General features: G+C 33.0%; 1 protein-coding gene and 1 long non-coding RNA gene across 8 annotated transcripts in view; one reads left to right on the forward strand and one right to left on the reverse strand.

The window, feature by feature from the left end:
• Window positions 1-27,143, forward strand: part of Mp (collagen XV/XVIII-type protein multiplexin) — a 303,083-nt gene that overhangs the window by 160,436 nt on the left and 115,504 nt on the right. Inside the window, exon 2 of one of the 6 annotated variants that reach the window (XM_087410343.1) lies at window positions 24,439-25,495. The exons of the other annotated variants lie outside the window; for them this stretch is intronic. Coding sequence (XP_087266469.1) covers window positions 25,301-25,495 — 195 coding nt within the window. The 5' untranslated portion in view covers window positions 24,439-25,300. The remainder of the gene's footprint in view (window positions 1-24,438; window positions 25,496-27,143) is intronic. 6 annotated transcript variants of the gene reach the window in all.
• Window positions 1-27,143, reverse strand: part of LOC147908208 (uncharacterized) — a 195,969-nt gene that overhangs the window by 75,170 nt on the left and 93,656 nt on the right. The gene's annotated exons all lie outside the window — the stretch shown is intronic.

A 27,143-nucleotide genomic window follows, 5' to 3' on the forward strand; every position in this document is an offset into this window, starting at 1 on the left:
CTTCATTATAACAAGCCGGTATAATTTTCTGCGCCGTGCGATACGGGAAAAAGGTCGCGAGTTCCAGACAGTGAGCTTTTGCGAAAGAGTTTCTCTTCGGCGAGCGAGTGCCGATTTAACGCGAATTAACGTAATGACCGGCGATATTACGCAGATTTGTACGCGAATGAGTTTGTCGTAAGTAACGATGTAACGACATTTTCAAAGAGTCGTGTAAGGGTCGCATCGTTTGAAGATGAAATCCAAGAGAAGTGTTCTTAATAGTAGAGAGTTCTTAGTACACGCGGCTAAACTTTTCCCTCTCCCTTCCGTGTCCTTCCTTTCTCTATCCCTATCTACCCCCCCCCCCTCTTTCTCTCTCTCTCTCACACCACACATACACATACACACATACACATATACATATGCTCACGAATATCAGCCATGAGTTGAACACGTCTTCTACCAAGATTAAAACTTCATTGAGATAAAATAAACGACTTCATCAACGATCGAAATCATAGGACGCAATCGAAGCAGAGTTGATGGAGTCGTTTGAAGATCACCTTTGACTGTCGTCAATGAAGGATTTGTCTTAAAGAAATTGCTATATGAAAAGAACAGTTTTGCTAAAATATCTAAAAATTGAGATAGATACAGATCTGAAAATAATTTTGCTGGATCATTAAAATAATTATGTAGATTGTTTAAACATTGATATTAATGTAAAAAATCGTAACATTTTTAGCAACTAGTTTGAACGTCTTACATAATAATTTTGATAATCCAACAAAATTGTTTTCAGGTTTGTATCTAGCTGTATTTTTAAATAACTTCAGCAAAGTCATTATTTCCATGTAAAACAACACCTATTATATCGATAAAATTAAGTGAACGATTATCGAGCGATACTTTTTTTTCTCATGAATATATATCGCGAAATGACCAGAACACGCATTCGTGGTGACTATTACGTGATGAAATAGCGGCAGTACAACGGCTGACGATCGGACACAATTGTGCTGGTAGCCGCCACGATTGCGGCGTCGGCGCAAAATTAATGGGGCTAATTCGGCACAATAGCAAACGACGCTAAAATGACAAATATTAGTATATGTCACTGTTGCCTTCGAGCTATTCCATAGTAAGACGTACCTATAATAGTGCCTGAAATTGCGCCGAGCATATTTAATGAGTTGTGACAAATGTAATTAAATCACTAAAAATAAGAGATAGCAATTTTTTAAATATTCTAGCAATCACATTTCTTATATCTAGTATGATATTTACTTTATCTTTAAGATCTGAATTTCCTTCTTGTGCGTATATAAAAGATATAAAAAAAAATAATGGTCAAATCGAATCTTAGGATCACAGCATGAATAGTGCCTTGTCATTTTATGTCAGTGTTGCGTTGCTTCACATATAGTCATCTCTAAGACATAACGTAAGCAACGCACAAAGAAAAATATAGCACAAACTCTTAACCACTCCTTATACTATGTTCTTTTCTGAGTGTTACTTACATTATGTCTTACGGATGACATAAGACGACATAAAGCATTACGACAATGTTTGTGCGGTGGCCCTTATTTTCACAGTCCTTTATTATTTCTACTATTTCACACTTACGATTAGTATTAGTTATTACGTCAATCTAACGTAGGAAATCATTTTCCCGAGTGTCCGAGTAGACAGATGATAACTCGGCTGACTTTGAATTTTACGAGTTTCGACATTCGTCGTAATTCGAATGTCAAGTTTTTATTGATTAGAAAAGAAATTAGTTTAGCTTTGTATTTATTTTTGTCAAGGTAGTGCATTATTCCATTTTACTCTGTTTAATTAATACCATTAATACACTCTGTTTAATTTAATTTAATTTAGAAAGTATATATATGATATCTTTGTTTTAATTGAATAATTTAATTGAAAGTCTGATTAATAATTTAATTAATATGCAATAATTTGTATCAAAGTTGTGTTGATTACTCCAAATGCAACTACATTGTTCAATTGTAGCTATAATCAGTCATGGCTGGTCATGGTAAATGGTTTAGTGATATATCCTAGTAAACGGCGAACGTTAAGACCACTCGTTAAGCACTAGATTTTAGAATAATCCTACATAGTTCCACGAGATCTATAAGATCGAATTGATGGGATTACGATAACAATTGATAACTATACTCGACCATTGAAATGATGAGCAAGGTAAAAGGCTAATTTCACATCGGAGTTATGAATCTAACAAAGTCAGAGTCGTGGTTTTAATCAATGTTATGCGATATGAAATATCATGAATTTTAGAACAATTAATTTGAATTCAAAATTATGAATTCAGAACAATAAATATGACGTGACATGTGTTCAATTGCAAGATGCAGTTTACGACTTTCTTTGAAAGATTTGATCTAAGAAAAAATATTTTAGCGAAATATATTAATTGAAATATGTAAAATTAGAAATGTTCACATATATTGAATAAATATACGAATGGTTCTCATGCGAAAACTTTCAAATGTACTCTTTCGTTAGAAAGAGTGTTGAAAATTGAAACATTTTTCTAATTGCGGTTAACCGGAGAAAAACACCGCAGACAAAATTGTACAATTCAAAAATAGCAAACGAGATTAAAAAAAATTTTCTTTTTTCATTTTTTTTCTGTGCTCCTTTTGACTTTTCAGTGAACTTATTCGGCTATTTAATTATACACGAAGATCTCGAGGAAAAATGTTATTCTACCAATACATCTTCCCTTTTACCGAAAACGTTTCCTCGCGACAAATTTTTATCGTTTCTGACAACGTAGGAAGACGAGATATACTGCGTTCGGTTAAACGATTCTTGCCGTATAATATCACAGTATATTACGAAATTATGTACATAATAATTAGAAACGTGGTAGATATGCAATCTGCAGCGTCGCGCTGTCTCTCCCGGCCATTTCTCACATGTTTAAATTTTCCTTATACGTGACGTATCACGTGTAATAATAAAAGCCATCGGAACACGCATTGAAAGTGTGGATTCCCCAAATAATTCGCAATAAGATGCATTCCGCGTGCGTTGTACATAACTATGGATGACCAGTTTCGAGGTAAACCTCATGTTGCAGCGGAACCCGGTTTACTTGGAAATTTGATTAAGCAGACACAGAGTGAATGTTAATAGGGATATAACAGGCGTATACCTACATCGCATTGTGTTCAAGGATGGCCGTTCGAGGGGGCTGAACTAAACTCCCAACGGAATCAGGCCTTGGTAGGAATTTTAATTGTTGCCATAAAATCGAATTACGTCGGCAACACACCGCGCAACGACTCGCTCGACTTGGATAGAAACTGATTCGGTATCAGAGTTGATCGTATGCAAGTAACTGGCACGTACACTGGGAAAATATCGATTCGTTGTAGAGAAAGTTTTGTCTAACAACGATAACGAATTCGTCAAATATGTTTTATACTCGTCGTAAAAAGTAACACTTCTTGTAATCGAATATTATTAATACACTGAGAGAAAAATGTTTGATATTTGTGATTACAATTGTAAAATAGTTAAGACGTTTAGAAGCTCCATTTTTATAGTTACTGTTGCTACTATATACAAAAAGAAATATAGGTTTCCCCGCGAAAAACAATAATAATATAGTCGTTTTCGGAGCTAACTATATATTTTTTTAAATACAAAATTGAAATATATTAGGCATTAACAATGGATCACGACACGGTGATAACTTGTAAACTTCTTGGCACCTCTAAAGAAAATACCCCGTGAAAATAACTCGTGAAAGCCTCAAAACTATTATCAAACTAAAATACAATTATTATTACTAATATTATAGTAGAAATACTCAGAAAGCTCCTAATTATTTTATCGTGCAATTTACTCACTACTAAACATTTTTCCTTTAATATAGATATTAGAAACTATCACTGAGTATATATATATATATATATTATATATATATATATATATTCTTATAATTTTATAATTATTAATATGTTAAAAATGACGTAACCACATATTTATATACTAGACTTAAGCAAATTAAGTGAATAAGTAATAATTTTAGAAAACATTTAATATAATATTACTAATTAATTACAACTACTCGTAGTATTTCTATCTCCTTAATTAATCATGAAATTTTCATGAATTTTGAAATATACAGATAGAAATATATTTCTGAGATATTTAAAAATAAGGAATAAATATTTATATACATATCACAAAAGAGACAATTAATGTCAGAACGTGAGTGATTTTACATTGCACAGAACACATTTAATTCCACTCGAAATCAAGCTTCGCTAAAGATTCGATTAGTGCGCGTTGACACAACTCACTACTGCTCACTCGACTCAGGCGGACAGCGTGTGAAGGGTTTAAAGCAAAGTGGACCAAGTATTCGGGCGGTAAAGTTAACTAAAATGCAGTTAAACGCGGGTGTGCCGCGAAACTTGAGAGTAAATACGACGATAGTGAGCCAGGCGCGGCACGGAAATTCACTGCGTCAATGTTGTGTTTTCTCCTTTAATTGCTTCATTGCACGGATATTTTCTACGTATTCGATTTGTAACATTTCCGGAAGAACTTTCAGCAGTTTATATTTGTAAGTTATAGATGTACCAAGGGAAAATAGAAATCAACATTGTATACGCAGAAGAAGCTACACATTAAATTCGCAATGTCAAATGTGTGGGTTATACCCACAATTGAAGTTATTTTTAATAATTTCTGTATATCGTTACTGCTCTTACTCAATATGTTGTCGTTAATTTAACTAAAACAATAAAATTAAAACAATTTAATACAAGAAATGTATTAAAAAATCCCGTGTACCTGCTACTTATAGAAAATTGAAATGAGTTAATACTTAGTTTTAACATATAATGTAGCTTATAATGTTATGAACAAAGGATATTCATAGACACAATGGTCAATGAATAGCTATTAAAGGTACATCAAAAATGCCTTATGAAAACACATTTCACACTTTTGATTTATCATAACAAAAACTATCTACATATTATTGAATTCTAAGTTACCTTGTATTCTAAGTGCCCTTGTAGCAAATAAGCAATATGTGTATAAATATTAATATATTTCATCGGAATTCAATTTTGCTTATAATTAGTGCAGAGTGTTTTGACTAAAATCCATTTTATTATTTACTATGTGCATACGTTAATATGGATATTGTTCACTTTGAAATTAAACAATTCAATCACAGAAATGAATTAATTTATATTTTTGACAAAAACGTTAAACACAACAAAATGTTCTTTAAAGAATTGGGTTACCATCGCTCCTTTAATATTTAACGATGCATTCTCGATATATTACATTCAAAGTACTCCGATATTTCAAACTTTTGAAAAATTGCAATACAAATATTTATATAATATGCGAATAAATTTGGGATTCGAAATTTACTTTTGTAACTTTTGCTCTCGGAGCAAAAGGCGGAGAAAGGCGTGGAGAGAACTTTAAGTAGTCCCTTTACGCCCTGCAAGAGACACAATACGACGAAATAGATACATACCTTGTCCCATGTTGCACATACGCAAGGACGCATGAATCGACATGCCATTATGACGTCACGGCATACATAAGCAATGTTTTGCTGAATCGTATCTAATTTACACGTCGCTTGCCATTTGTATACAACGATATTCAGGCTGACGGCGCGACAGTCGTCTCGAGTGTAGCGATAACAGAGAAGTTTTGCGATTCGCCCAGGAAAGTTTCAATAGGAATATTCAATGGACAAGAACAGCTACTCCACCTCCATTTAATTCGCCATCATGGCACGGTTTCTCACATGGTTGCAATTTCGCGCCAGCATACGAACACGGTTTCTCACATGGTTGCAATTTCGCGCCGCATTAGCGACAAACAACGATTGCAAGCGGTCCGCGTATCAGTTATTCAATCATCGTTAATGGCTAAATACCGCTGCATACATCAAAACAAGTTCTGAACCACTTGGGCTTTCATTGAGTTAATGATGTACCGGCTAATTAAGTAAGTATAACTGGTACACATGATTCGTTCTTCCATAATTCAGTTGCAATTTACTTATGGCGAGCAAGAATTAACGTCGAATCCCTGAAATATATGGTCCATGTCGAGCTGAACTATTATGGCTACTTTATCCAGTGAGGGAAAATGAGCTTTCGCTCGTTTTCTCGATATCGCATAACGTATCAAGTTCGATTTAGCTTGCTCTTCAAAAACAGCTCTTGGTGAGAAATAATATTGAACGTTACGAACGAAGTCCTCGATTTGACGAGAAAATTTTTGTTTCAAAGTTAGAAATGTCGTCATCCTTTCATCTATTATACGCAACGATAATGTAAAAACGCTTCTACCTTGATAAACTAGTTTTGCATTGTACCGAAATATTTTGTCGTCGCTCTCGCTTTGCGGTCGCAAAATTGACGCTGGAGCAACATTGTGTTCCTTTTCGCTTCATGGTTTATCTTTTTGCGCTGGCTGTGCATGAGCGTAGAAGTGTGTGAGCGTTGGAGACGTCACAAAAAATAGTGTAGCAACAAAACGGATCGAGCGAAAAGGATATACGAACGGAGTGGCGCGTGTGCGAAGCTTAAAGCCGTCACGGGGAAATGCCAAACACGTCACAGTGCTGAAAGAATCAGCGAGATCGGAGGTACGAAGGATACATAAAGCCTGTCCGTCCGCTGCATATCGCGCGCTCACGTACTATCGAATCTTTTATTTCGTTATTCCTTAGTCCCCCGTCTCTTTCCTGCCGTGCTGCTCCTGTTTTCTGAATTACCTTCGTGCATACCTAACCCAGTGTCCCTTTTCTCGAGCCTCACCGGATCGAGTCGCGTTCGACGTGTCGAATGGTCACCTACCGATATCCGATATTCGATTACCGGCCACCGCATTTCACTTCGCATTAACTATAAATTATCGCTCGTCTCTTTTCTCTTTGTTGACAAATGTCCTGGATTTAATTATTCCAGCGGTAATTTTCGTTTCATTCAAGCAACCGTGTAGCAACAGCGTACGTTACGCAAATGCGTCATCCATCCATCCATTGAATTGCGATCTACATAGTTATATAAAAACTTATTGAACGTGTGCGCAATGCCACAAAATTTATTATGTGGAAAACAATTATATCTTAATTATACTATTAAAAGTGTACTCTAACGCCACACAAATCTTTGAACACTGAGAGAAAAATTTCTGATTGGTGAATCAAATGCTTCACTGATAGAGAAATTTTTGTTGTTGTAACTATAATTACATATTATCAATCATATTTTATATGATTGTTCCAAAAGATGTGACTGTGAATTATAATTAAATTATAGTAATATAATTAAATTATAGTAATTTTTTTACATGATAATAATTAGTGCACTATGTCCTTTAATTAGAGACAAACAAAATGCATTTATTCGACATTCTTTATAGTTGTTCAGAAATTTTGATTAATATTTCACATCCTAATTAATTAACATATTGTTATTTTTTGTAAAACATGTAGTTTCTTTGTGGCTTTTTTCTCATTTTCTAAAAATTATAAATTTTAGATAAAATGCATTTTGAAAGTTTGCTCCTCATTTGTTGATACAATAAACTATACAGTATATATATACAGTTATTAAAAATGTTTGATATTTATAACTATAATTATATGTTACCATAATTATGATTATTATCGCTATATAATAATATTATAGCAGTAATAAATGGTTAGCCACAAGTATAGCCACAAAAATATTTTTCTCTCATTGTGAAGCATTTGATTGATCAGTCTGAAAAAAGAATTTAAACTGACCAATCAAAGAATGCTTCAAAACATTTTTAGCATCAAGTGAACCATAGCTTAAAATACAAAAATCCTAATAGCAAAGCTATGTTCACTTGATTCTGCAAATGCTTTGAAGCATTCTTTGATTAGTAAAATTCGTTCTTCCGATTGATCAATCAAATGCTTTAAAACATTTGTAGTGCCAAGTGAACTGTATCCAAGAGCGCATTCTGATTTTTCATAGATTGATTCTCTTGCTTTTGATCGTTATAAATATTAGCTGCACAATAGAAGAACCGCTGCCTTTATTTATTGAAACTAATTTCCTAATTTCGTTAAAGAAATGCGGAAAGAAAAATAGCCTTGGCATCTGAGGCTCATACAATATTGCGCGTAACGATTTTTCATGTCACGGATTAAAGGAATGATGTTTCTTCTTTTTAATTTAATAAAAACCCATTAACCTAATCCAAATTTTTCTAACAATTGTATGTAGTTCGGAGATTACATTTATCTTGATCATTCTTGTTAGATGCAGCCGCTATACCTATTATCTATATGTTCCAATGTGTCGACAAAAAAATGACAAAAGTCGTCCTTTGCATCAGTCCGTGAAACATTAATCTTATCTTCAGTGGAACGACATTGTCATACGTCGTTCTCTTGATGTTTCCCGACTGTCATCTAATGTAACGGGTGCCGAATTTACGAGCGACGTCGGGATGCTCGTTCCGTGGAAATTCTTTCAAAGAAACGATTCCTCTTTAATGTCAATCTCTAAATATTTTTTACCACGCCACACTGCGTTCGCGCTCCGTTCTGTTTCATGACACCTTTCAATCATCGATCATCTTCCACTCTTCGGACTACAATGGATTTTACGTAGTTTCATCGGATAGCTTTATCGATTCGCGCGGTATACCGTGTACCAGAAACGACAACGATTTTTTACCATCATATGTGCGATCGCGTGAGCTGTCGGTCCGGTTACTCTTTCGTTTCTCTGATTGACGTTTTTCTTCTATTACACCTCGTGATCGCCGAGTGCGATCAGTTGCGTACAAAAAACGCAATTTTCGTCGATGACGCTTTTCATTTATTTTTTTTTCAAACGCATACGCGCACAAATTGTTCGCAGAGCAATATTGACCTACTTGTAAAAAGAGAATAACGTTCGACGTAGAAACGAATATATTAGTCACTCATTTATCTAAAAAATGTCAATTAACATCTATCTAAATCGAACATTATTATTTCTAAGTGAAAAATAGAATAGTCGAAAGAATTTTAAAACTGCTAGAATATTTATAATATTATTATAATCCCTTCTTTTGAAAAGTAAAAATTCCAAATTGACTGTACGTGTGTAATTTCCGAGAAAAATAGAAAGTCAATATCAGATGATAAAGTTTATATGTATATATGCCAGATAGTGGTTTTGCTTTCTTCTCGTGACCCTCCGTATTTCACTCCTTCCATCATTTTCTTTTCCGAACCACGATATACTTTGGTATGGTATGATTGAAAAAAATGGTCCTGTTTCGCTGAGCAGAATTGGTGAAACACCAACGCGGATATTGAAACCATTAATTGATCCTAGAGACAAAACGCTACTGGCGCGGGACAAATATATTGCCCGCTCCAGTGAACCCCACGCCCAGCAAATATATATATTTTTCTAGTTAAATAATCGTTTGACCGAATTTCATTGCAAACGTTCGAAAGGTCTCGTTATTTCATATCTAAAGAATTTATGTAGTATTACATGTAATAATTAGCGTATCCAAGAAGAGGAGAGCTTGAGGTTCAAAATTTTTTTTTCATCTAAGAGGGGATTAGAATATGAACCTTCCCCAAAATATATTTATTTTTTAATTTTTAATTACAAAGATATACAACTTTACTTTTGACTCTTCTTTATTCGTCCTTTCTATTCGCCCTTTTTTTTTATTTATTTATTTATTTAATTTTAATATCACATTTTTAACAATATTTAGCAATGTTTCTCATAGAGGAGACTTTTCTTTTCTATATCATTTTTTATTTTTTTTTTAATTCTTTCCTAGGAAAATTATCATGAATATTTTATTTTATACGTAATAATAATAGTAATATTAAAGATATGTACGATTCATTTTTAATAATTTTTCCCTTTTTTCAGAAAAAAATTAAAGATATAATTTATAATAATATTTTTCCCATTCAAAATCAAGAATGAGATGATATTCCAAATTTTAAAATATTCAAAAAAAGTAATTTATTAAAGCAAAAAATTGCTGTTTATGTGATAGCAGAATTGATACTCCCCGCCGAAAAAAGTTCTGAATATATTCTAAAATGTAGTACATGTAGCACATAAAGTACATTATCATGCATTATCATGAGGTGTCACTTTGTGAAGATGACTTAAATAAAAAAATTACTAACTCTCTAGACTTTGCAACTTAACAAGATACATAGATATTAAGTTGCTCAACATAATCCGCCTAGAATTTAAAAATAGGAGAAAAATCCTTAGAAAAAGTTTTGATTTACTTGCATTTATAAAACTTAATTTACGAGAACCTTATTCTCTTTAACGTATAAAAACGTCTTCGTCCTTCCTGACGAATTTTCGCTAGAATTATTGTAGCGAATATACAAAGCTATAAAAGTTGTGAAAAGATTTTATGCATGAATTTTACATATAAGAAGGATACTTAGACTTGCCAGCTGTTGCGGCTTCGAAAAAAAAAAAAAAAATCGCGCATAAATCCATTCGACCCAGAGCCGTGTGTTACTAATAATTTTCCAACGTCACGATATCACAGCATTCAATTTTGATGTTGACCTGTGTTGACATCGATATAGTAGTAACATATGTCACAACACGGGGGCACACGAAAATTTGCCTTTGCTTTCAGTGCGCTTTGTCTACGCGCTCGACCGCTCGACACGTTACACGGCTTGCAGCTTTCGTTCAACCGCGCCCTGCTGTCAGTTTAAAGGCGTCACAAAAGGCGAACTCGTCGAAAATAGCTTTCAATTTGCGCGGGAAATTAATCCGTTTTTACGGGAAGAGACTCGCTTTTCCACCGTGGATTTTGGATTTACCGAGGTTGCCTCAGATAGGTCTGCACCGGAACCACCGCGATTTCTATCACATCCACAAACATCCGTGTCAAAAATAAAATAATAAAATCCCGACTTCGCTTTGAAACTCGCCCTACGTTCGGGATCGACATCGGCAGTCGCGGTATTTGTATTCGGTTCGCAAATACCGTCGGAGCGGAATCCCACAGATGTGTGGCTCCTCGCGACTAACTTTCATCCTTTGTCCCGACGAATGCACTTCGCAACTTCGGTTTATCTTGCCGTTCCTTCTTTTTAGCGGCGCTCTTTTATGGCCAATATTACGGACGAAGTCTGCTCGGTCGCCTTATTTATTTTGCACCATCAATCCCCGATGGTGCAATGGTGGTTCAGACCGTGTCGCGCGGCGAGATTTTTCACTCGTTCTTCGACACATCCTCTGATGTCCATTCCTACCAATTTAACCTACCCTAGATTAACTAAAATCTAGGGTAAATTTATTTATTTATTTTTGAATTAGAAAAATTAGAAAAAAATAAAGAATAAATTAATCCGGAATTAAAGTTAATTTACATTGATACACTAGAAAAAGTGTCTGTTTGCATTAATTATAAGTCCAGTATAGAAAATGGAGAAAAATCAGAGTTTTTTTTTAAATCTGTTATAGGCTCAGTTTCACAATAGTTAACCGTGAGTTGTGAAACTGGGCCTTAGAATTCTAATCGAGAAAATCAAATGTCCAATTATGATGATCAAAATGCTGGTATAATCAAAAAATAGTTCGTTCAAGACCAGAAATTTAGAAGAAATGGGCTTGAATGGTACATATTTACCGAATAGCAAAGCGCAGTCCACCGTTTATATATTGCGAATTTAATTTCAATAGAAAGCGCGCTTAATCGACAGCCACAAAAATTTCTACGTTAAGCGATTGCGAATCGTTGACAGGAACCCAATGATCGAAGGCAGCTGAAAACCGTCATGTGGAAATGGCGAGGCGTGAGCGAAAAATCCCAGAAATTCCCGCGTGTGTAAGAAAATTATTCGATTCTACCGCGGAACATCAGCCAAGTCTCTGCCTGCAAAGAGAGGAAGGGAAGATAAAAAGAAAAAGAGAAGGGCAGAGGGCAAAAGAAAAAATACGATGCCACTCTTCTATGTACTGCAGCGCGATACGTTAACGAGTAGTCTTCAGTAGACATTGCTCTCAATTGACAGCTGTCGACCCAGAAAATTCAGCGCTCGCGGGCACGGAACATACGGGATACACCCTTTCTACATCCACCTTCCGTCCCTACCAACCTCCCATCCTAGTTTTTTACGTCCCACGTTGCGCTCCGTCTCGTTTCCTCTGCATTTTCCGCGTGTACGTATTTGTCTCGTTGCGCGGTATGAGAAAGTTTTTGACGTACGCGCGGCGAGATTGCCAAAAACGCTCCGGGATGGATTTTCAATTACACGTTGACGATGCAGCGTCGTAAAATCGAGTTATCGTATGGAGTACTGACGAACGTTTCCGTCGCGTTCGGGATCCTGCAGGGAAGTGCGATTTCGGCATACCGTGGCATTCTGCGATTTACGGAGTCAAAGTGGCCATTATGAAAACGTCGTTGTGTCACGCGAGAGCGTATCAGCGGTAAGAGTGACTTGTCGATTCACTTCTCGAGCTATTTTCCGGATCGCCGAGATAGAAAGTGCATGAAATGCCGCGCGGCATCGTGGAAATTTTATGAGTAAAACTTTCATACACGGATTTTATATAGGACAGTTATTAAAGGTACTTTAATTACATGTAGAAAATTTAATTTTGTGATTCGCTACGTCAAGCAACGACGAATGTCAGGATTCTCTTTCGAATTTAAATGGATATTACCGAATTAAAAATATGACTATTTTAAAAGTTATTTATGATTAGTATATCTTAACTTTAGCATATAAAGTAATCAAGAATAATATTGAAATGTATGAGAGATATCATTAAAAGTATAATAGTAAATTTATCTGATATTTAATTACACTTTTAATTCAGAAAATTCTGAAACGAAAATAGATATGTTTAGATAAATTTATAATGAGATCACTGGATAATTTCATATATCAAATTCAGTTATACGAAATTATGATAAAAATTAAGTATTATTAAAAGTATTATTAAATATATCTGTTTTATATAAAACAATATACAGTTTTAATCTTTTCAAAACAATGAAATAAATAAAAAATAATAAATCATATGTTTGAAATTAAATTTTAAACGATATCAACAAAAAAAATATTTATACGATTTTTCAAAGAAATGTGCATTCTAAATTGAAACATTTTAAAGATATTTTAAAATCAATTAGAAAACTAACAGTGTTATAAACGATTTTATAACATTTTGCGCAGAGTATGCACTTAATTGTCTTACATGGAAAGTATTCGAAGTTCATAATATTATTTAAAATTATATGATTCATTTCGAGTCCATATCTGCGTACTATAGAAATCTCTCGTAACGTTTACAATATTATTTCTGAAGTGAGAATTTAACCTGAAGATACGTTACGAGCATTAATGTGTTGCTCGAAGCGTACCATTAGTGTATTGTACTCTTTCACTTCTACAGAGTATTTTGTATTATTCTTTAAAAATGCATTTTACTAATTACATAATAAAAGAAGAAAATAAACGATATTATTTATTTATATTATTATAAATGATATTATTTATATTATTATAAGCACAAAATTGTTTTTCTCAGACGTATCATTTCAATTAAACTCATCATATAGATTTAAAATCAATTACATATAATCTTAAGATCTCAAAATTTCTGGAATTATTATTATAATTAAGAAACACTGAGGACAGATTAAATTATCGATTTAATTTTCTAAAAGTATGTAACATAAAATTTTCAAAATTACTTATATCAATAATATCAATTTTAGTATATAAACTGGGCCAGTCATTTTAGCCAGACATTCACCAATGATGGCCCAGTACTAGTTGACAGAATCTTGGTCGTCAGTTGATAATCATGGCTAAATGTAGGTCGCACTGTAACTGCTGGCGACATATGAGTGTATAAGAATAATATTAGAGGAATATTATAAGAAATGTCGTTAAAAAAAATTTTAATAATAAATTTATCGAATAATATTTAATGATGCTTTTAAAATATTAAGAAAATTATGAAATAGAAATAGATAATGCGTAGAAAAATCATTTCTAATGATCTCACTGGATAATTTAACATATCAAATTCATTTAAATAATGGTAAATAGTTAATGTATTAAATTAGAATATTGTAAATGTGACGGATCAATAAGACGAATGTAGTTTCTGCTGAATGAACGTGAGCAAATCGGACAGATTGTAATTCGCGACAAAATCAGCGGCTTACGATATACATCGCATAACACATATGTCGCACAATGCAACGTTAAAGGCTGCAGAACCGCACGACTGCTGCGCTCGTAGCCATTTCAAAGTTGCAGGTCGCTGAATCGCATACATGTCGAAAAGTACTTTACGTCGGAAACAGCAGGCTGTAACCGATGGCTTTCTCAAGTTGTAACCGACGGTGGGACTTCGTTTCGATAAAAATGAAACGTGACACTACTGAAGACCTAATCGATCGATGAACAGATACGTTGTAATATTTCTACGCACGTTAAATCCACCTTTTCTCATGTTTTCATACATGTACGTTGAATACGAAGATAATTGTGATTTAACGTAACGTTTAATTTTCATTGTAACAATTAGATCGTGTTTACGAAAATAATAAAAAATAAAGAAATGTTACAACTCGTGCAATAAAAATTGATATCAAAATTAACAATAAAATTTTTATCAGACTTTTTTATGTGTCGCAGATATTTTATATTGGACTGAAGTATTGAGGATTTAATGTATTAGATCAAGTATTCAGGTCGATCAATTAAATTCTTATAAATTAATCATACTTCATATTGGGAAATATTTTCGTTTAACAAGCTATGTATACAGCAATAAATAACTAATCAAAGAATATTGTTGAATAATTTCACTTCTTTATAAAATGAAAATATAATTGTATTATACATTATGCAGATTGCGGAAATAAATTTAGTGGTTATTTATTGTAAATCGGGCATTCGTTGGTATAAATCGATTCTACTCTTTCGGCAATTTGATATTTACATGCGAATTTCATGCATATCGCATGCGGTATACACCATCTAATCTAATCTCTCAATAAAAATAATTTAATTATTCAATAACAAACTGCATGTTAACATGAATCCAAAAATATTTGCGAAAAAAGCAAATAAACCTTGTTGAAAAAGTCTAGTACATTTTTTTTCCATCGTAATCGACTCGAATTGACCAGTGGTTTTGAAAAAAGCGTACCGAACTCAAAAATTCTTTCCCAATCTCGTGTGATGTTTTTTCGATGACACCAGCACGACGCGGCTCGTTCGAACTGTTCAATTTCCGTGGCGGCACCTCAGGGCAATGGCTTTCCTCGAGGGTGGAAAAAAAGGCGGAGACCGCACCGAGAAAATATCTCGGGGAAAAGACAAGGATGACGGAGCGTGAATCTCGATTCTCCTGAGTACGGTAAAGAGAATCTCGAGGCTCCGAAAATTGTAACTCGAGCTGAATGATACTTCGAATGATAGATTTTTACACCAAAGATAATTAAAGTGTTGCCTCTATTTCTCTCTATCTTTCTCTCTGATAGAAATTTTAAAAATATCACAGTTATAATTTTAAAGTCTTTTTATTAGATTATCATTCAACAGATTCAATTTCTCGAACATGTCATCCGATTTCAAACATTCAGAAAGATTCTATGTTTTGATAGAGATCAATGTCTATGACACAAATACGGATCTATATTTAGCGGATTATATTTTTTTTAATTTTTTCTTTTAATTTTTTAATACATAAGATTTAATTTTTGCTACATAAGATTTAATAATTGTGACATAATTGAATTATATCATTGTCAAATTAAGATGCTAAATCAATTTACTCTGATCCTTTCGAGAGATATACGTATACTGAGAAAAATATCTGGTAAAAAATGGACGAATCCAAAAAAAGATTTTAAATTTTATATATCAATAAGAATTATTTCAACTAAAATTAGTAGGTTTAATTGGAAAATTCTGATTCGTCCATTTTTAATCAAAATTCTAATTAATTCAACTAAACATTTTTTCTCAGTGTGTAGTTAATTAACTTAGGACGAGAAAACTCTTAAAATACTTATGAAATAAATATGTATATAATACGATTTTATGATTCTTTAAATATATTAAAATATCATCAAATTAAAATTACGTTGCATAGTTAAACAATAGACTTCTTATATTCCATTATCATTGAGAATATTATCTGCTCATTGATTGAAGATGAAAATTGAAATGTTACATAAATGTCAGCAATTATCCACATTCAGTTAACTCCATTTACTTGAGATTTTTAATTTGATTATCTGTAATGATAATGACTGGGAATGTTTGCGAGCGCTGCTGGCATGTAATCCCATCGACTTTTAATGAATTACGGAACTACGTTTGTGATCGAGCTTACAAACCAAGCTTTTGATCTTTCGGTAATCCGCAACGTCTTCGTGTTCTTTTAATTAATTTTTTATCGAAGTTCCGTACTCGCCTTTGATGGGGAAGCATATTGAAACGTCGTAATTACTTAAGTTTCAAGTTGAATTCGGATTGCTATTTAATTTCACCACCTAACTAACTAGTCTTGTACTCTCAAAGTAACAGATGGCATGACTGCTCAATATTACTTCTTTGACTCGTTAGTTGACCGAAAAAGTTTAAAATGTATTTGTATTTAAAAATTGTACTTAAAAATTGCATATTGTACGTTTGTACAGGAAAATTAATCGTCAGAATTTGCATGTGCAATAACAATATGCAAACATTGTATTAGTAGACATTTTATACGTAACATTAGATCTTTGCAACTTTGAAAATTGTGCTAAATCAATCATTACACAAGACTGTACGAATAAAATGTATAATATGTATTTATAGGAATACTTCGATAAAAACATTTTACAGTTTGATTGTGAAATGTTTCGATTTTATTTTATATCGGAAACGCAAGTGGGATGGTTGCTGATTTAATTACTCGAATCTAACAGAATGCACTTCCGAGATAAACCTTCAGAATTAATTGAGAAAGAATAGACTACCACTGAACTGGCTGAGAATTTTTGCTCAGAGTGACGTGAAATCGGCAGAAATGGCTGGAGGTATGTTCAAAAAAGTTCCTCTCGCTTGTAGACTCGCTCAGAGACTGCAAACTTGCTGACGTCTTCGGGCAGACATTGTCTGTGCTCTAATTAAAATGGGCATTGACCGACGTAATTATTCCGTTTCGTTACCAGCTAAGTGCCAAATTTCGTTTGAATTTTTCATCTAAAATCGCAATCTTATAACAAATTCGATTGGACGTACTAGTGCGCACTGATGCATATTAAAACCATTATACACTCATTTAAAAATAAAATACAAATATTTCAAATTATAAAAAGTATTTTATTTAACAGTACCTACAATAAAAAGTATTGCGGATTTCATGATTTAATCCGTTTTTTTTTATATTTATATCACACATCAATTTGTGTATGACGGCTTTAATATTATATATTCTAGTATACACTGAATGTCCAATCGAATTCGCTATTAATTCCTGATAACAAACGATGTCACATTGTTATTCTCTAATAAATAAGGAAGTTTGAACTTGTCTCAAATTATTGCAAAATTATTTTAAAATTATAAACCGAGCAAAAATATTAGGCATTGCACTGTTAGATATTAAAAGAATAATGGTAACCTAATCCTTTGAATTAAATAACATTTTGTTATTTTTAACTTCCATATATCTCAAAATGTAAATCAATCTATTTCTATGATTGAATTGCTAATTTTAACATAAATAACATTCATATTAATGTATGCTCAGTAAGTAATAAACTAAATTTGAGTTAAATTTAATACATTTCTTGAGTTAAATTATTTAACTTCATTGTTTTAATTAACTTAACATATGGAATAGGAACAATAACGACCTGTAGAAGTGATTAAAAATATCTAATTCAAATTGGCTATAATCCGACATTGAATGAATTTAACAGGGAATTTTAAAGATTTTAAAGGGGATTTTAAAGATTCGCTATAGCCAAACAAGACCTTCACGTTTTTGCTTATTTATGTTATTCATATCAGTTGAATTTCTACTGCAAAATTATTTGTTGAAATTAATCTTAAATTGATTTATTCGATCATTTACTAAGCAAATTCAGCCAATCGTTTTCCAAATTTGAAATTACAGGTCGTAAGCATTTAATATGACTGCAGTGAATGCAATGTCGATCGATGGCTCTTCAACAGTATTATTTCGCGTTCATCATTTATATTCATATCCAAATCCAGCGTATTGTTTCAAAAACATTATCTTTCACTATCACCGGTAAAAGCGGAGAATTGGTTATGCAACAAAACCGAAATATGTCGAACGAATTTGTTCGCGTGATAATAAACGGCGGTTAATCGAACGACATATTCTCTAATAATGACACTCGCTCAGCCGTAAAAACAACCCTTGTAAAAGCTCTAATGGCTGTCAGTCGGTGTTATGCCGTCGTCGGGAGAGCGTTCAAATGGCGAATTTCTAAGCCAAAAGAGTGCGCGAATATCCGATTACTACCGCGATATCACATGGGTGTACTTCCAAAGTAAGGGCCGTACGATTGGCCAATCCGACAAGCTCGAACAAACGGAGAGAATAGCGAGAAAGTTAAAACCCCCTTTATTGCACGAACGGGACCGCCGTATGGCCCAACGGGTTAGCCTCGAGATGGCCGAATTGGCGGAAGTGCTTTGATTTGCGTAAATGTGTAGAATTCACGTTGCGCGAATGCGCATTTTGCCAATGCGCCAATGCCCGTTTTCTCCCATTTTCTCGTAGTGGATAAATGCTGGAACAGCACACCCGTGGAAATTACTCGCTTCCTTTTTGCTCGACCACGGAGGGAATTATTAAAAGCGTCGTCGTCGGCCGCCGACGAGATGTCTCCGTCCCGCATGTATCCTATATATAAAAGTGCATTCTTTCGTATCGTAATATACTCGAAATAAAATCACAATTGTAGCGTCGTATTTCGTGCAAAATATCTTGCGAAATGTCTGTACGTAATAATAAAGGCGTCAACAATAAAGTTTTGAGGCGTAAAATTTAATAGTAAGCTTTAAACCTTAGGCCATAAGAAATTAACTGAACACAGTCGAATGTGAAGAAAATAATCGACTACAATTGGTTAATTTCTTACAACTTAAAACTTAAAACTTTATACCTTAAAATCTCATAAACGTCACTCTAAGAGACTGGAATATAAAGAGGCATCGCATGATAAGATTATATTTATCTCGTAATTTTGTCTTGACACACATTCGGTTTTTTATCAACTGCTATCAGAGTGATTCAATTATTAAATTATAAGTTTTCGTATATTGTATATGCTTCTGTTAATAAAAAAATCTATTCTGTACAATTTTTAATTTCTCGAGCTGTTCTAAAAAAATAACATTTAACGTTCTACTTGTCTTTTCTGACGTGTCATAAATTGAAAACAGATTTTACTTCGAGTATTAAATTATTCCAATGTTCGTATCGTTGAAAACATCCTACCAATTTCACAAATCAAACAAGATAGAAACAAAGTTATTTCTGACGGATGTTAAGAGCCAATTACAGCAACAATAATGACAAGTGGATAAAACAAAACGTATGTTTCCCAGCTACAAGTATGTTACATGGAAAGTTATCTAGAATAAAAATCGAAAAAATGAGAAGCAGCCTCCATACACTTTATACGCCCATGGAATAGCCATAAAAAAATTTAACGAGATGACATGCCACTCTCAGGAATTTTTAGCGACGGCGACTGAAGAGATAGCTACCGCGTCGTCCCTTTTCTCTCCGCAGAAGTGTAATGAATTGCGAGTGTAGTATCGGAGACGAAACTAAGTAAAACGTATAGATAAGCGCGCGAGATTGGAGAAAAGGTACAGTTAGTTGCGTGCGAGAGGACTTTTCTCCTTCGTGCTCTTTTATACAGTACGACAATCTAGAAAATACTGATGCTTTCGTAGAAAAGAAGGCATGCTGGGCGAAACATTTCGTTTCGTGCTTGCAGATACACTAACGCTGGATAAACGGAAGTAACCCCGTGTGAAGTATAAAAATAACTCCGCCATTCCCGTGCAGGGAGAATTCCTGTTAAAATTTTCTTCTGCTTCACGTAATTTTTTACTACTTCATATTATTTCGTTCTGTTTTGCCCTGATAATTTCAAAATGCGACGCCACATTCATTCCTTTGCTTCTTCGTTTATTTTCATTCTATCAACATTATGATCATTGCTGTTATAATTAGTTTGAAATTAGAGAAATCTTAATCACACAATTCATATAATTATGAAATAAGTATTAATAAATTATAAATCAAAGATGTATCGCTTATTTGCTATATACAATGGTATAACTCAAAAAATAAAATTTTCCAGAAAATAAGATTGAATCTTTTAAATTATTAAAATTTTCTAATATTAATTTTGAAATGCAACCTTAATGTAATAATTGATTGTACAGGAAAAGTATATATTTATAAAATATTTTTAAAATTATACATGTTTTCTTTATGTTTCTATTCTTTTTAGCAAGCAATTAAAAATGATTTTAGTTATGTCGTTGTAGTAAATGAACCATGTATTGTATTGTAAACCGGGAAAACCATTATAAGCCAAAGATTAAAATAAATAATAAATAAAACAATAAATATAAATATTACTTGACATATTGAAATTATAAGTTTACATTTTTATCAATACATGTACAATAATATCTGTGTATTATCGGTTTTATTTTCATATTATTATCAGATATACGTATATATTTGCCAATAATAATGACTCAAAATATTCTATTGGTTTTTCATTTTTATTTAACTTTTTAATTTAATAATAGTTAATATAATAATAGTTAATATTAAATATTATAAAATAATTAATATATTATAAAATATTTGAAAAATAACGATAATATGACGTTAGAAAAGTAAAATATTGATTGTAGAAAAATGTTTCAATATTATATCTAATATAACTTTTGAAAATACTTATCATGTCTTTGAAAAATATTTCAAGTATCGTAAATGAGATAGAAAATTGAGTTTCCGAGCTTCCCGGAAGGCAAGGTTTCCTTTCCGAGTAGAAATGGCGCAATGAAGTGATAAGAGGCGGTCGTAAAAAGAGAAGAGAAACGTCAAACAAAATGGGTGTATCAAAACTATTTGTGGCTGAAAGTTGAAGGCCACGAAGGAAAGAGCACGGTAAAACTAAGTAATTTTTCTTAGTACTTGACACAGTGACCCGCCCTTTTACACAATCCCTTTCGAACTTTTCCAATCGAAAAGACTATCAAGTTGGAAATCTCACAATCTTGATAAGTTCCTCTTTATTTTACTTATTTCTAAACAGCGAGTACTTCGACTTGAGCTCGTCAATGTTATGTGAAAAGCGCTAAGAAAAAACTAGAGTAAAAACAACAAGTGAAAGAACAATAAGAATACTTAGTTCAATGCTTTCTTCTATAAAATGATATAAAAATAATTTAAAGCTATAATAGTTGCAACAAAATGCAAATAACAAATATTTTTATGAGAATAAATCGACGAGAGAGAGAGAGAGAGAGAATATTTTTAGAGTGTTTAATTAAAATAAATTAAATAAATAGTCTTTATGGTTCCAAGAATAAATCTAATACAAGTAAAATGCTTATGTGAGCTTCTGCTATTGTTTGTAAACTATTCATAAGGCGATACTTAATGAAGTTAAGTGTACATTTCGACTCTGGGTTTGAGTCCTCTTCAGTACAATAATTGGTGAGGTCGAGTACAAACTTGGAGTGTTTATTACAAATGCATTGGAACCGACGAAATTATATAATGAAAAGATCGTTTTAGCTTTTGAAATTTTTCTTGAGAGAAGATGGATACGAATTCTTTTGCCGAAGTAAATTATAAAAGAGTAAGCAAAAAAAAAAAATTTCTTGAATTTACATTTGTGGAACGGAAGAAAACAACAGGAAGAGAAACCGGTGAAGTCTACATCAGTGAAAAGGATGTTCCGTATCTGTGCGGATCGCGTAGATTGTAAGCGTCATATTTTAAATGAAGCTCACTCGTTTACATACTTCTTCTTCGAACTGATTAGATATTCCATCTTTCAAGCTTTATTCCAGAATTATTCTGCGATCTGTTCTTGCAAAAGAGAACATCGAATATTTCCCTGTAGTAATTTTTGAACATCTTAGAGACGTGTATATTACATCGATTCTTATAAAAGAAATATTTCAATTTTATCTCATATTAAATTTTCAAAAGCATAATATAATGCTCTTATATTTGCATTTAATTCTTCTGCTGGGTATAAAAAGCTCTTTAGACGCAGATTTCTTGAAAAAAAATTCAGTACAGAAAAAACTTCAAAACTGTGACGGTTGTTAACAATTTTACGTGTACGAAAATAGTGTAAAATCGGCGAATGTGCGCAATCCTTTTGAATTTCTAACTCATTTCCTGCGGCATTATACGGCATTAATACGCTCATCTCTTATTCGTTGTAATTATTTTTTCACGTTGATATATATATATATATATGTATACATCGGTGCGATTCGACCTCATTTCATATTCCAGTGCTATAATAATTATCTTCAACGAATATAAAATTATATTCGACAAATCAACACGTTTCTGCACTTTAAACGCCAGAGTATCGAATACTACGATTACGATATTATGATTAAACTTTTGTATGCTAACAAGAAAATGTAAAGAACCACGTTATTCAGACAGGCATATTAAATAATTCGCGGTTTTCTCTTGCCCGTGCAAAATTATGTACCGACGGTATTCCATAAAGACTGCACTTTATTATGTTGCATTTCTCTCGAAAAGATTCTCTTACAAGGGAAATAGTATCATTTTTTAAAATACTTCTACGGTAATAGAAAATTCATTATTTTCCGCGCGAGAAAAGTAATTAAACAACTTATTGTATATTAGGATATAACATTCCGAGAAAAAAAATCTTTATTCATTATCAACTTCATCAATTCAAATACTAGTAATTATATTGAAGCCAGAAAATTTTAAACGAACCATTACGTTATTTGCTTTAAAAAATTGATTAATTTAAAATACAAATATAAATATAAATATAATCTCATTTATTTCACTAATTAATAGTATATAAAAAAAGTAATAATTCTCAATGATCAGCAACTATGTTATTATCCTCTTAAATACCATTAGTTTTTCTCATTAAACAATTTTCTATTTTTTTTCTTTTTTCTTTTTCTATTTCTTCTTCCCCCCCCCCCCTCTCTCTCTCTCTCTCATATAATGTAAGATAAGTTAAAAAATCATAAATTAAAATTATAGAATTACGATTAAAAAAATTCTTTATCTATGTGTATATTCATTAAAAAAATATATTTATATTATTACATTCAATTTCGAACGCAATTTGCATAACAATAAAAAGCAAATATTTATACAGCGATCGCAAAGATTGATAGGCTCAAGTCGACGACTTCACTACTTTATTCTTATCAGCGCTCCTCGATCGAGAGAGTATACACTGTATTTGCATCTGTCATTTGTTAGGACGGCACGAAGCGACAACGTAGACGACATTGCGTTTTGTGTAAAATGAAAATAGCATTACCGAAGAGGATAGAGTAGATGGAATGGAAATAACTGTGCCACGCGCCGCGTGCAACTCGTGAAATTGATTTTCGTGTTTAAGATCTCGACACTCTACTCGGCAGCTCTGTGCTAATTTATGTGGATGTCAATTCGATCGACGGCGAAAATAAGACATCTCCTAAGCAACTAGACACCTTTCTTGATCAGCACCGTCTTCGTCTCTGCGTGTCTCTAATAAATTTTATCTTTAAATAATTTCATTTGAAAGAATCTTCTGTCAGAAAATAAAGAGATATTTTCAGTGTTAAATCAAAAGATGTTATTAGAGAACAAAATTAAATATTATTATTATATTTCTTTACTTACCATCGCGGTAAGAGCAAGTTTGAATAATCAGCTTTAATATTATCTGGCATGTTTATCACAAATTTCACCTGACCCAAGATAATAGCGTTGGTAACGACCAAAGTCAACATATTTAATATGCAATGTCGCCAAGCGATCGTTGTAACGCAGAAGCGTAGAATCATTATTTCTAAGATGTAAACCGCGGTAAGTTTCCTCTACATTTAAAGGCCTTCAAAGTTCGTTTCCGAAGCGCGAAGAGAGTACAAGGGTTGAAAGGTAGAGCGAGAAACTAGAGTCGAGAAAGAGAACGAAACGAAGGGGAGAAAGAAAGAAGGAGGGAGAGACAGAAAACGAGAACGGAGTGGATTGAAAGAAAATCTAAGAAACTCGAGAAACAAGAAGTTGCGTCTTCGACCCCGCTCCGTTCTGCTTTGCACTCTCATTATATGCATCCCTACAGAGAAATATCGTCGTCGGTATATATACCTTGAGGACTAAAACATCTCTCGAAGAATTGTATTGTTGATTATTCAGACGAATTTATCGCGGGTCGTTGTTGTTGAGCTGGTGCAAGCGCTCGTTGAACTTGTTGATCCATGCGCGTGCATCTATTGGACGAACTGAAAGAATTCCGACGCCAGAGAAGCCCGCTTGAAGGTTCTCGAAACGACGAGGACGCTTTCTTAAAATCTTTCGAGACGTTGAAAGCGCCGGAAAACTCGCCCTAACGTGCCAACTCGAGAACGTGAGATTTTCAGATAAGACGTCATATATAGGTTTTTCTCCTCACCTGCTACTATATATCGCTCCGAGACGACGATTTCGAGAATCTTGTGCAATCATCGACGAATCCATCGAATCGTTCGTAAGTGCAACAAGGAAGTGATACCGGAAGACGTCGTGTCCCAGTGTGTCGCATCGAGCGGTCTCTCAATTAAATTGCTTCGAAGAGGTGAACGCGTCCCAAGCGACTTCAAGAATGACACACGAGAATTCGTTCGACACGTCGTCACCATCGCCGTCGTCGTCGATATTCGAATGCGAGGAAGTGATAAAGTTATAATGATCGCGCAGCACCGGCGCCGCGCGACGAAAAGAAATTATATTATTTATGCCTTTGAATTCCCCGAGTCCCTCTTGTCATAAAGAAAAAAAAAAGAAGAGCTATTCATATACATAGAGATATATATACATAGATACATATATACGCATGTTTTCGATCCATCCCGTGTCGGATGGATAGCGTTGTTTGTTAAGTGTAAATTTCTATATTATCGAACATTCGAACGAGTAATCGCGACGAACACTAATTCGTGGGAAAGATGGCGATGGTAATATCGCCCCGCAGCAAAATCGTGACACTGTCCTTGCTGATTGGTATCATCACCCTAGTGGCTCTCATTATAACAGGCGTAATCGGCATCTGGAGCGGGAAGAGCGAGAAGACAAACGGCACGGGAACGAAGATGGTCAGCAGCAAGCTCCAGCAAATCACCGGGTATGCCGCGATGCAACACGTGAGTAAATTTAATCGAATTCTGATAAGACACGACATCGAATATTCGATACTCGTTAACAACATTAATCTCGACTTGTTTCTTTATATAAATATCAATCAATTGTCTCAAAAATATGACTTAATGAATCTACACGTAATTTTATAGGATCTCTTATTTATGAAATCTACGTTCTATATTTGGCAAAAATATGACCAAGAATTTTAATATTAAAATGTTTTTACGAAATGATAAAATAAAAAATGAGTTATATGTAGATTTTAATAAAATATTGTATAAGTTACAATTAGTATATAGGTAAAAATATATCAGTGTATGGTTATTTAAGATGGGATAATGGATAAGTTTTTTAACAGATTAAAACTTTTATATAAAATAAATCAAGTGCCATTCTTAATTATTTTAAATTTAATTATTAGTTATTTCAAATAATTCAAATTTAGAAAAATTTAAACTAAAAAAAAACCAAGTGCTATGTTCATCTTTTTAATAATTTAAAATAAAATTGGATTTCCGTGGTTATACATTTTAAATGTGAATATATATTTATTCAATTGATCATACATATATATAGTTTGTATGATTTTTTTAAAGAAAAATACGTAACATATTTCCTATTCCATAAATGTACATTATAAGAAAATTAATGTGTTAGTCAACATATTAATAATATATTATAATATATTAATAAAAATATAACATATAGTATGTAATATCTAGTATATAATATTCAAATATATTTAGATATTATTTACTATTAACTAAAATAACATACTAATTAACATGTAATTTATTCTTTGGCACAAAATACATTACAATACTTTTCTTTAAATGAAAAAGCCTTGAAAGCTCGTTTCTTAATTCTGAGAGAGAAAAACTTGATTTCTTTTATATAAAACGCTTAAACTCTTCGTAAGAATTTGCAGTCAAACTTCCCGTTGAAATGGCTTTGGTGCAAAAATTTAAGTAATTGATGTATTGAATATGCAGAACCCTATTTCTTATCAATAGAAAATATAAACTAATTGTTTCTTATAAATTGTAGAAATAATAATTTTTCAAATTACGAGAATTATTACAATAGAAGATTTTTAAGGATTAAATTTCTGGAATACAAACGAATAATATAATTTGACTCTGTGGTTAATTTTAAGAAATCAAAATCTCAATTTAAGATACGTTAACATTTAATACTAAAACTTTGAAAATTGCGAAAAAAGAGCGTTTAATTATATTCTACTAGTACAAAAGTCGCTTCATTCCTCCCCAAGGAATCCTACAGCTCGTTTCATCAACTGCGTCAATTACGGAGCGCTCTGCATACCTAAAAGCCATCCAATTTTCGCGAAAAGATCGGCTCTAAATTCTTACGAATGCGGACAAGTCCTAATTTATATATGTTTTTTCGTGATACCGTGTGTGAAAGATTCATCGAATGAAATAATACCGTAAGATATTTCTTGAAATTCATCTCCACTTTTCGATTCTCCTTCCTTCGACCTCTTTCCATAATTAAGTTAACATGCTCACATCCTGCTTGATTGGATGCACTTATCTGGAGATGCAATTTTCGACATTGCCGCGCTCTGCACGCGTGTATTATCGTCCAACATATATTCGCGCGCCTGCATGCAGAGGAATGCTCTAC

Source organism: Acromyrmex echinatior, chromosome 10 (assembly GCF_024713525.1).
Source record: "Acromyrmex echinatior isolate Ae372 chromosome 10, ASM2471352v2, whole genome shotgun sequence".
In the NCBI taxonomy this organism is placed as follows: domain Eukaryota; kingdom Metazoa; phylum Arthropoda; class Insecta; order Hymenoptera; family Formicidae; genus Acromyrmex; species Acromyrmex echinatior.